The sequence below is a fragment of the Triturus cristatus genome, chromosome 3_2 (assembly GCF_964204655.1).
Source record: "Triturus cristatus chromosome 3_2, aTriCri1.1, whole genome shotgun sequence".
Classification (NCBI taxonomy): Eukaryota; Metazoa; Chordata; class Amphibia; order Caudata; family Salamandridae; genus Triturus; species Triturus cristatus.
Genome location: NC_140584.1, coordinates 868806827 through 868819865, shown reverse-complemented (window position 1 = coordinate 868819865; position 13039 = coordinate 868806827). Strand labels below are relative to the sequence as shown.

The following is a 13039-nucleotide window of genomic DNA, read 5'->3' as shown; positions in this document are numbered from 1 at the left end:
CCCCTAACCCTATTGATTAAAATCTTTCCTTCAATATGGAGGATTTTCAAAGGAGCGGGTAGTCCAGCTCAGGACACGTTAGGGGTGGTCCTGGCTGAGAGGGGACACACTTCCCCTACCTACTAATTTTCCTGCTGACCTTGCCACCAAAAGTGGGGCTTTGTCTGGGGGACGGGAGGGGGGGGAAGGGGTGGAAGCAAGCATCTTCACCAGCTGAAGAGGCCCTGGCTAGCATACCAAAGGGAAGGAAGCCTTTTAGGCTTGCCGTCCTGAATACTGTTCCTGAGTGGGGGTAGGTAAGAAGCACCTCCTGCCCAAGCAGGCTTTGGTCCCGACCCACGAGGGCGCAAGGGCTCCCACCTCAGGGGTCAGAAACATGTCTGAGTGTGGTAGACTGGTGCAGACTAGTCAGCTGCACACTAGAGAGTCAGTCAATTTTCAGGGGGCATCGCTAACATGCCTTCTGAGTGCTATATGCAATAAATTCAGCACTGACACCAGTGTGGGTCTATTGTGCTGATTAGTTTGATACCAAACTTCCTAGCATTCAGTAAAGCCATCACGGATCTGTGGAGTTTGTAAGGACAACCTATCAGCACATGAACTCAATATGGCTTCACTGCACTTACAATGCCTGTGAATGTGTTCAGACACTGCTCAGGCATATTGCTCAGGCAGCTATGCCCTCACCTATGGTATAGTGCACCCTGCCTAAGGGCTGTAAGGCACACTAGAGGGGTGACTTACCTATGCCTCGGCAGTGATTTGTAGGCATGGCACACAGGGCTGTCGACTGTTCAGTTTTAGCTGCACCAAAACACACAGTCTGCAATGGCAGTGTGTATGGTAAGGGTTCTCTGAATGTGCCACAATACATGCTGCAGCCCTTATAGACCCTCTCTGGTCACAAGGCCCATGGTACCCCTGGTACCTTTTACAAGGGGCTTATATGTGTGCCAGAGGTGTGCCAATTGTAGAATCAAAGGTACAGTTTTGGGAAAGAACACAGGTACTGGGAACCTGATTAGCAGGGACCCAGTGCACATTCAGTCTAAGTTGCATCAAAGCCAGGCAAAAAGTGTGTGGGAGGGGTACTGTAACAGAAAATCACTTTTCTACACTCACTGGTAATCTTTGTGAAGGTTTGTAATAACTATACAAAAAAGATATAACTTTCTGATGGCACATTTTTCGAGCCTTCGCAACCGTGTACATCTCTGTTATAAAGCACAAGCCTCCAGTAAGAAATAAGACAGAGTATGACAGGTACTGCAACGGTCCGTCACCTCTTCTCTGAAGTCTAATCAGCTTTTACTACCCAAGAGGGAATGAACCTGCAGGGATGATAAACCATTCTGAGATTACTTATGTAATTAAAGATTCTAATGTGTGTGCTTCCAGCACTGGAAAAATAATAGTTCTAGAAGTCTATCTTCTAAGCAAGTCATTTTGCAATGGCTCAGCCCTACCCTTTGTATACAGTATTTTTTGTCGAAGGTGGTATTTGATCTGCCTGTCTTTACAGCCTAACCAGTGCTCTAGATGGAAATATAGCAGTGCAGGTACTCATCAGTTAGAGCACGTGTTTTCTCCTGAGAAGTGCCGGCACTCCACTATTCAATGTAATGCAGGGGTGCTGAGAAGTGCAGCCTTTTAAAATAAAGAAGGGCAGGTACTCAGTACTGGATAGTACCCACCCATTTGAGGCACTGAGCCCAACAAGCGTCGACTTCAGTCGATGTGCAAGTCATTCAGGATATTGGCAGAAGAGGACGCAAATCGGTTCTCCATACTGCTACTACCTCTAGGAAGTCGGAACTTGCTAAAAGTCCGAAATTTACATAACAACTAAACTGATTATATAAATTACGACTCAAAACTAGACAGGATATTACACGCTGTTAAAACATTAAGTTGTTTTGAAGTAATTTTGCAGAACAGTTTAGTAACAGCTTTGTTTTGCATTGTTTTCACCCTAAGAATATACTTCAAAAGCACAGACGCCCAACTCGATTCTATTGAATTAGAATATGTGAAGATGTCATAGCCTAGTAGCATTAAAAAAACTTTGGATAAGTAATTTACAATTCAGGACAGAAAGGAGTTATGTTAGCACATAATTAGATGATTTGTCAAAATATTGTGCCGGCTACGGGCTCCTTTTTCAAAGACTTTCATTTACATTACACCGTCATTAGAAGTGTTCCTGCTTTAAAACCCAGCCTGCAGAGGAACACACCCTCCCCCAGCGCCAAGTGATTTCCCAGAAGCAGCCTCGCGGGATGAACTGACTGACACCCACGTCAATAAAGTTAGAGAATACTTGTGGACGGAGGAACACGATGATCAGGATGCATTTTATTTTTAGTAGGATTCACATTACACAAACTTTTTTAAATAAACAGAAAATCACTGACAAGTGGTAATCTAAAACCCTCAGTAAAGTTTAGCCAGCAATAAGAATCAAACAGCCTGGCCAGGAAACAGCAATGTGTTCCCGATACTATATGCAAATCACGAGGACAGGACACGTGGATTATCAAACCAGCCGCATCTGCGCAACTCCTACTATGTAAAACAGCTTTGAGGAGGCACCATATAAAAAATGCACACAATTCTTTCTCATGCCTGCAAAAACAGAGAGGATAACATGCAGCAGCATTAAGTGGGTGTTTTCAGAGGATCAAAAACCCTATTAATGCATTAACATGACAAAAATTGCTACTGTTTTTACATTTTAAAATACACACTTTGTGATTTTTTTTACTTTACTGGAGGTCCTTGCATATGCTGTAATGCAGACTAGTTCTTTCAGAGCGGTCCGTTTTATTGAGCAGAAAACGTTTCTAGTCGGAAGTAAAAAAATAAAATTAAACAAAAGTTAAAATCCTGGCCCCCAAAAAAAAGAATCAAAACAAGCACTATTCCACACAACGACAACACGAGTGGCACAAAAATACATGGACACATCAATTATTTAGCACAACCTAGAAAAAGTAAATATTCATCTTTGAAGCAGCTGCGTTTGTGATGAGATAAGAACAAGATTTACAGAAATTGAGATTTGAGTGCGTGAAAAAAGGAGCACTTGTGTAAAGTGCTCCAAATCAAAGAAAAAGGTAGTTCCGAAAACATTTGCTAAAATGGGAGCAGGGGATGGATAGTAGTAATTGGTCTATGCTCTACAGGAGGACTAAACCCAGGAAGAGGCATGACGCATGCATGCCATTGACAAATGGAGAGAAAGAATAGGTGAGAGATGATGGAGCCAGCAAATAGGAAACTTATGGGCGGGCTGAAACCCACAAAGTATATACAACATGTCTCTTCGAGACAGTGCATGCACTGTCTACAGCCTACCTATGCCTAAATATCAGCCATTGCAACACTTAAGTCTAAATTTTCCATAATTAGCTTCATTCCCTCCTAATAAAAAAAGACAGCATAAGGGCAGTGGGCGTCTATTTTTCTGTCTGATAAAGCTCACTATCTGGCAATGTCCTTCAGTCTTTGTTGAGCGTATGAAAGCACTGCATGCATGCACACTGAAAAGTCAGATTTTCACTCTTTCGTTTTGCCAAAATTACGGCAGGAATCACAAACACACTTTCCACAAATATTCTAGGACTCTAGTTAGAATAGTTAATCATCCTTTTTGTGTGCATTTCTATGCTTCTCAAGTTTCAAAGCATATAAATACAGGTACTTCCGGAAGGCATGGACAGACTTGGGAACTTGATTGGTCATAACACCAATGTTAAACCTAGTGTTTTACCAACTCTATGCAATTTGTTTCTGTGATAGATAGTGGAGTTCAGTGAGGTACATAGAGCAGACTCTTCTAGTCACTGTACAAACGCGGTCAAAGGTCAGGCATGGACTGGGAACCCAAAGCAGCCCTGGTAAATGTTGTCAGACCAGCCCAGTACGGTGCAGGGAGCTTGGAGTGGTGGTGTAGGGCAGGGTTCTCTCCACAAGAAGATTTTGGCAAATAATTACAAAAATGGTTCATTCAACGACCCATTTTCATTATGTATTCAATTGGATTGCATGACAGAAGCATGCATGACTTAGCCACACATGCCTCTACAACGCGGGCGCAACAATGAATACATTCTAACCACGCATTCCTTTACCAAGCATGCATTTACAAAATATTTCCTTGTAACAGCATGTTTGATAAAGGGATTTGAGTGGTAGATTACTACTACCCCGACCCCTCTCCCCATCCCAAGCCCTAAAATCCCATCCCCCTAACTCACGCCCTGAGCCCTAAAACTGACCGCACCCCTAAAAACTACCCCTCCAAACCTGGGCCCAGCCCTTAAAACTACCCTGACCCTCCCTCTTTGCCCTGAGCCCTAAAATCCAGCCTCCTTTTAAAAAATTACCCTGCCCCCCCACCCTGAGCCCTAAAATTGACCTCCACCCCTAAACACTAACCCCCCCAAACCCGGCACCAGCCCCACATACCTGTCCTCGTCCGGAGCTTCCTGTTCTTCTCCCTGCCCATCCGGACTCTAGACCGCTATCTGCTTTAACCACGCATATTTGTTTTAAAGGCACTGAGAGATGGGGTACCCAGGACCAGGCCCTTTGGCCAAAACCTCCTGGGCATTGCCGAAGGCAGTGTGTAACGTAGGGTTGGTTGCCTTTGGGGTTTTATGTTTTGTTTTTGCAGAGTTTTATATAGCGCGAACTTGACCCGAATCCAATCCGGTATCAGAGCGCTTTACATAGCACCAGTTACGTTACATGAGGGGACACATTCATTTTTTGTTAGGCACAGGGAGATTAAGTGATTTGCCCAGAATCACAGGATGTTCAGCATCATTACCGTGACTCGAACCCAGTTCTCCAGGTCTGAGGTCGAGCGCCCTAGCCGTTAAGCCAACTCCTCTCCCTGTGGGTGTTGTCCACAGGGCCTGGTCGTAGGCCAGACCATGTGGCTAACTCTGCACTGCCCACTTCCGAAGGCTGTGCGCTGCCAGTTGGGGGTTGGTGGCAGGCCAGGTCCTGTGGCCAACCTCCCACTGTGCATGACGGAAGGTCCTGCACAGCATGGTGTTGGCTGCCTTTACCTGGGTTGGCCACGGGGTTGGTCACAGAGACTGGCCATAGACCAAGCCTTGTGACCAACACCCCACTCAGCCGAAGGCCTTGCGACCGCATGGGATTGGCTACATGCAGGGGGTTGGATGTACGTATGGTGAGTAAATATTACTTTACATTTGATAAAAATCTAGAAATTCACTGAAAAAAAAAAAGTTTAAAGTGACATTATAGTCAGGTGAAATGTTCAGTAACAACATAATGTTTTTAAATTCTAAAAACCACTGATAGTTAATTCAAGTAACTATAACTCGTGTCCTAAGCTAACTAGAACTCGTGCCCTCGCTATGCACTGCAAATGATCCCACATATTACATCCCTCATGACATCATCTATAACATCATTGATAATATCACTGCAACATTTACAGTTATATTATTGATGAGAAAACTGTGCATGGTGGGGGCATGAGTTATATTTACTTGAGATGACTACAACGGGTGAATCTCAGTGGTTTTTAGTGTTTATAACGTTGCGGTGTTACTGAACCTTTCACCTAACTACAACGTTACTTTAACCGTGAGGGAGGGAGGGAGAGAGAGAGAGAGATAGAAAAGATGGAAGAGAGAAGACAATGAGGGAAGGTAGAGAGAGAAGTTAAGAGACAAGAAGAGAACATAACAGGGCACATAGGTAATCATTTTTCTACTTTAAAATCCGAGTGGAATATCAGGCATTTGTTCTGCAAGGGTCTGGTACTTGAATATTTAAGTACAGTTTAGACAGTTCTAAAATAGGATTGAAGAAATATATTCTTTTACTTGCAGTTTGAGGTTATATTTTAGAAGGAAAAATACCGTCTCTGGGAGTGGCCAGGGATCTGTTGGGCACCGATAGGCTTCTTTGTCGGGTAAGTCTATTTCGATGTGAAACTGAAAAGAAAAGAGTGTTACATGTGGGTACAGTAAGAGCACATTTACCCACACCACAATATGGAAACTGGCAGCGATATCAACGCCTCAACCAGACTAATTCTCTTCCAACCTGGTAGCCTACATGTTTCATCAACTCTTTTAAACCATTTATCATTCAAAAACTGTTCCATCACTCCCCAGCCAATGTGCCCTGGAGTACCGACAAACAATAATAATAATATTAAATATATTTATTAAGGCACATATGCCCACATCAACACCACTAACTCAACATCAACACTTTCAAAGACAATTATTTTAACAACACTTTATCTTACAGCAAACATTATAAAATTTGCCATAGCAATTCTAACTTTACGGGTTTCAGACTGAAACAACAGAGCAAATCCTTCTTTAACAGTCCTGGCATTTTAAAAAAAAAATTAAATACGTTTTCCGCTGATTGAAAAAAAAAAAAAAAAAAAAAGAACAGGACAACGGTATATGTTTTAACTAATCGGGTATCTTCGAACTGCATTCATTTTTTAATCTACTACCATTATCAATCATTTTTCTATTACCCTCAGCTCTGTATATCATTCGCTCACGAACCAAACATTATTTTACAACTAATAAAATGCAGCAATAATAATATTTTTTTTCATAACTCCTGACAGTACAGTAAATAACAGATGTTACTATTAAGCAATGTAATGGTGCTCTACCAGGATGGAAAGTGGAGTCATCCTGATGGTATTCAGACCCATGACCTACAGATGACTATGTTTTGGCGAGAACCTTCAACTCGCTGAGCCATCCAGCTAGCTAATAGAAAACAGTCAACTAACCCATTAAAAATACCTCACACTTCCAAAATAGGACTCCTTGCCTTAGCAGCCAGCTCACACCATGCTCAGTAGCATAACATGCCCCACCTCATTGCACTTTGCAAGGGAGGGGGCCCCACGCCACTGACCATGCTCCCCGTCTGAGACTTTAATTTTACAAATCACTGCTTTCTAAGAGTCTGTAGCTATTAGTCTAACTGCTTCTATAAAAGAGAACAACACTGATAAACATAAAATCCCGAAACAGGATTTTCTTTTTTAAAATAAAAAGATAAGGCGCCGCTCCCCGTAGGAGTCCTCTCCCATGGCGAGGAGGGCATTAAGTCTTTTTCACTGTGATGGAGAGTAAAAAACACTGCTATATGTCCACCCATCCTAAATTAGGTATGGTGGGGCTTCATACTTACCTTCAACATTTTACTTATACACGTAACATGGACCATGAAAGACATTTATTGTGATGGATATATGTGCTTTTCCTAACCCGCAGTCCCTTCACCCTCAGGTAGGGCAAAATCTGGGTTGCCTTTCTTGTACAGAAACACCTTTTCTTATAACCCATATACCTGTGGTATGTTCTTTTATACAAGCTTTTCATCTTGAGTGTATGGAAAATTATGTTTAGTGTTGATTTTTCGAACAAAGATATTTGTAATTTGTCTGCTTTGTTCGACTTCATAGACAACTTGCCTAATTATACTGTTAAATTAATTGAGGGTTATGACCTGTTAGTGGGAGGCCAATTAAACACCAAGCGGTGGTGGTGCTTCCAGCAGTGAACCCATTTATTTGCTGCGCTGATCAGAATGAGACAATATGGGCCCAAGACTCAAGAAATGCTATTTTATACAATTGCCTGAGGGGGCACGATTTTTGTAATGCTTTAGAATTTGCGAGCCCCAGTACTTTAGTAGCTCCAACTGTTGTAGGCCACGGGACAAAATCTATCACTGGGCATAATTTTGCGTCAAGAAATTTGTGCAATTACATCTTAGTGGCAGATGTCACCACCAGCATTTATAGCAACCATAATACACTATTACCCTATCTGCCTCAAAGGAAAGAAGACGGTAAAACATCGAGGACTGTGCCAGATTAAGATTTAAAGATTTAAGATTTAAAGAAAATGGAACCACGGTTTGCTTGGAAATTTGCCGTTCTGAGATCCATGTTGTCTGTAATTAGTCGCAACCAACCTTTTTGATTGTTGTTTATCTGCGACTACACTGCAAGTGAGGGATATGGTGGCTTTTTTTGTTGTATGGGGTAAAACTAAGGATTCGTTATCAAAACCCATGAGAAATACCTGCTGCAACCCTAAAACCTGGTTTGATAATGCGAATACAAGACTACGAATACAAGACTTCGACAGGAATTAAAAAGTGAGCCTAAAGACAGAATTGATAATCAAGTCTTGGTTGATTTATAAACAATCTCTTAAAAAGAGGAAACACAGCGGTAGTCTGAGGCCTGGGAGGATTTGCAGCTTTGCGTAACTAAAGAGACCCCATCTCTTACTGGGAAGATGTTAATTCTCCGAAATTTGCAAAAAGAAAAATCTAGCTAGTTTGGCTGCATCGATTCCCGCAGAGAGTTGGTAAATAATTTTGCTAAAATTTAAAGTTCACCAAGAGAGGGGGGGATGATGTGCATGAGGCCAATACTCCTATATAGATTCTTTATCAATACGGTTTGATATAGCAGCTATCCTGAGACGTTCATCTAATAAAGCCCCAGGCCCAGACAGGGTACCGATGGACCTGTACAAGTACTCCGTTGAACTCTGGGCCTCTTTACTTACCAAAGTAATTAATTGTGCTTGCAAAACCAGGATGCCATCCTCTTGGTGATCTGCTATCATTGTTCCAATCTTTACAAAGGGCAAACGCTGCAACCTTCAATTTTACCAGCCAATTTTGTTGCTGGAATCAGTGGTAAAGGTAATAGGAATGGTCATCCTGGACAATATTTGGGCATGGACTTCAGACCATAATTATCTCTCAGCTGCCCAGTATGGGTTTCAGTCAGGCATTGGGACACTTGAACAATGTTTAAACTTACACCTTCTAATTGGTAAATACACAATTGCCAAGTCATGGGCTTTATATTTGTCTTGTATAGATATGCATTAAAAGATCTATATTGTGGTCAATTTTGCAAGATAAGGGGCTGGATAAGGAACCGGTGGACTTACTAAGGGTCCTAAGATTGTAATCTTTCAGCTAGGATTACTATGGGGAGAATGCCAAATGCACCAGTTATTTTAGCTTAACCCGGGGTGTTCGCCAAGGATGTGTTCTGGTACCATTTTGTTTCTCATTTATATTAATGATCTAAAAGTACATCTAACTGATTAAGGTCATGACATGCCGGTGGTTAAGAACAACCCGGTACCTGTACTGGTGTATGCAGATGATGCAATCTTAGTGGCGCAGACTGCTAATGGCTTAAACACGTTGATCACATCCTTTGTAAGTTTTATGAATTTCCTGAGTCTTTAAACTTATTTAACTAAGACATTCTATATAGCCTGTGGGTGGAAAAATATTAAGACTTGGGTCTTTATATAAGGGGCATCATATTGAAACAAACCTATCTAGGTGTGGCATTTGATAGCACAGGCATCTGGGAACAATGCATGTTGATTAGAAAGCAATGTCTTGCACAGTCACTTGGTTTTATGTTTAATCTGGCAGCAAACATAGATAATAAGCCCAAACTGTCTCTGCTAAAAATCTACATTGGAAATATATTCCTGTCCTGACCTATTAGGATAGCATCGGAGGGTACAGTGATACAAGCAGTATCCAGGTAGAATCATGCGATCCCTCATCTTTTGGAAGTGCCCCCTAGTAGTCCCAATTTTGTTGTTCATGAGTAACCAGAAATAGGCACTATTGAATACCAAAGAAGCGTAGCTCCTTTGTTATTATGGTGCTCAATCTGGGGAAATCAACACGCAAACTTGAACAAAGATATAAAACTTGATTGTTTAGCATGTGACCGTGGACATCCAATACCATGGCTATCCTAGATTAGGAATGGCCTAGACCTTACTGGGGTGGGATACAATTGTTTACAAATCCGATGGAAATACAGTGTAAGGACAAATTATTGCAATAACAGGCTGCTTCTGAACAGAGGACAAAAGCAAGTCTAGAGAACAACACAAAATAATAGTGTGTTAGAGCTAACACGGAAATTAAAACTTCTGTAGCTTTGAAAGTGTATCTAGATTTGGTAATTAATCCCTCGTAGCACTTATTGCTTACCATATTTACATTGGTTTTACATTTGAGTTTCCCATTGCAACAACTCGGCTCTAAAAACGATTGGTTTTGCCCATATGATGAACACTCACCCCAGAGTCTAATGCACTGTACATTTTTCTTTAAATGTGATCTTGTTTATGCTAAACGGTTTTTAATTCCGACCTTAATGCATACTGGTGTAAGATAATGTAACTCAGCTTTACTATTTTTACAAAGACTCATGTGGAGGTCTGTGTGTTCTTTTCTAATATCAGCCTCGTTCGTGCCTTCGCAAGTCCTGTGATATTTTAACCCATGTTTTAAATGCATTAATCTTAGTTTATGTGTCAGTTTTTACTGTTCCTATTTCTCCATCTTAGGGCCCGATTCCGATCTCGTTCGGAAAGCATTCCTACCGAATCAGTCCAAGACTGCTTTCTGAACGACTCGGATCAAGGAAGTCTGACCGAGCGATTTGGATGTATCCGGGTGCTTCCGGATCAGATTCGGTCGGACTCCCATTGACTTCAATGTGAGCCTGTGTTCCAAACGAGAACACAGTCTCCAATTGAAGAAAGGGGTGTCTGGGGAAAATCGTGCACTCTGTGGCAGGCACCATGTGCATGGTTGGAAATGGGGATCCCTTGGGTACCCCCACGGGTCTGATTCGGAGGGCCCTGGGTGAAGGAAGTCCTGCTATAGGCCCCCAAAGACAGATTCCGACAGCCAATTCGTTCCGGGTAAACCGAATCAGAACGGCTCTCCGAATCGGTCATCGTACTCGCTCATTCGGAAACAGAGTCCATAGAACGGTACGATTCTGCTCCAAAAGACGCACGCTGTCTAAATGTCTTTCGGAACCGATTCGGAGCCTTGTACTCGGTCGTTTGGAAGTGTGTACAATTCGGTTGGAAACAAGGCCTCTGGATCGGATTCAAATCCGATTTGGAGCCCTTCCGAACGACATTGGAATTGACCCCTTAGTGTTAATGTATATTGGATTTTTTACTGTTGCCTTTTTATGATTATTTATTAACAGTTGAAATAAGATTAATTGATGCACAACTTCCTGCTGGCACAATATAAAACTCGACTACAATATTTAAAAAGGGAAGTTAAGTAGTAGAGGCGCACATTAGTTGTCTAATGGCAATTACTCTTTTAGGCAGAGGCTGACAGGATGATTTGTAAAGGCCAGTGGAGGTGGTACACACTAAGACCAATTATCCATTTAGGCCAGCAAGCCTAAAGATAAAGCAATGAACTTGGCAACCTCAGTGTGAATTACGTATAGAAGCCTTTCTCCAGTCCCTACGCTTGAACACATTGTGTGATTCTGTACAAAACATTTTAACTCTCTGCACCCTAGTTCTTTTGATGTAAAGCTTCACAGCAATAATAAATGTACTCATTAGGTCGAGCCTGGGCAGCGCATGCGCTGCTCTGCGAGGCATGCTGAATTGGAGTATGGACTTGAAGCTCCGCCCACTCTCCATCCATATTTTTCATTGGCTTGTGTCATTGTCTTTTGTAAATGCTGGCTTCTGATTTGTTAATAGGCTTGTTAGTCTCTCATTAGTATGGCCTTGTCTTAATTTGTACCCGCCCATGATGACTTTTACTACTGTTGTTACACAATAGGTCTTATTTAGTCTGCAAGCACTACTTTCATTCAGGAGTTTCTCCTTCTGCAGGCACAACATGCTTTCCTGCAACATTCAGCGTGCCATGGCGCTTTCACTTTCCAAGCAGCCAGGGACACGCTTTGATGTTTTTCAAATTTTTATTACTATGGCCCCCACTTCACTTACATTGTTACGCACCGCTTGTTATTCATCCTTGCCTCTGCTTCCACTATCGGCCCACAGACTCCACACGCTGTCCCTTTACAGTTTCTGCTCTACTCCTCAGCCTGGAAATGTAGAAATTTGTTCCTATTATCCCTTCCCCGTGACCAGCAGTAGTCACACGTCCCTCCCGTCCCCCCCTCTCAGCTCAGCCTCCAGAGAGAGCAAGCCCGACTGAGCGCCCTTCCCATGCCTGCCTCTGGTCTTACATCACTGGGCCAGGCAGAGCGGGCACTCTCCCTCCTCATGCTCCGGCACACACCGTTGGGACGGAGAGAGGGAGCTGGAAAGAAAGGCTGCAGCCCTTCTCTGGCTCCGAAGACCGCTTAATCGCTCTCTCACCACAAATCCCCCTTTCCTGGTTTCTGCCTGGACAGGCTGGATGTGCGTGGTTTCACCCAGCCCCCACTAAGCTCATAACAGGCAAGCATTTGCAATGCAATACGTCTCGCAATTGCAAGAGTTTAAGCTATTTGCGTTGTAAATGACAATGCCTTTTATTTAGGTTTTAAAAACCAACACATCAATAAAAGGGATTGTCATTTAACAATGCCAATAGCTCAAAGTCTCGCAAATGCGAAACCTATTGCATTGCAAATGCTTGTTTTTAATATGCAAGTATGTGTGGGGTGAAGTACCCTCAGTCAATAAGGATAAGGCAAGAGTCTGAGGAGTTCTTTGAATCAACAGAAGCATGAAGAAGCAGGTCAAGTGCCTTTATAAAGTCATAGATACCAGAGTTATAATCATTTGTTTTTATATAGACATTGTACCATAATTTGCCATTTTGTAAATAATAAATGTTCCCATTATCTACTAAAGATATTCAATTTACTGACCTTTTGCAGTCTGAGTCAGCCTTGCCAAGATCGTACTCATGACCCTGCCAATGACCACTCTATGGCAGTTTGCATAGACAAGCGGGCACTTCTACCAAACTTTCAAAATCTTCAAGCAATTCAAAGCATGGTGATGGAAGGATGAATATCTGCTTGGAAATAACTACTAGAGGATCAGATGGAAAGTCTTACCTCATGCCCTATGAGGGGGCAAAGGCGGCGTTGGGAAAGACAGCATAGTAACAGCTTTGCACACATTCTGCCCTTCTTTGATGGAAAGTCATTGAC

The 13039-nt window shown here is 42.4% G+C and overlaps 1 protein-coding gene across 1 annotated transcript in view; it reads right to left on the bottom strand.

Moving 5' to 3' along the window:
- TP53I13 (tumor protein p53 inducible protein 13) overlaps window positions 1–13039 on the bottom strand; it is a 143801-nt gene that overhangs the window by 109027 nt on the left and 21735 nt on the right. The window contains exon 2 of the mRNA XM_085649209.1: window positions 5910–5984. Coding sequence (XP_085505335.1) covers window positions 5910–5984 — 75 coding nt within the window. The remainder of the gene's footprint in view (window positions 1–5909; window positions 5985–13039) is intronic.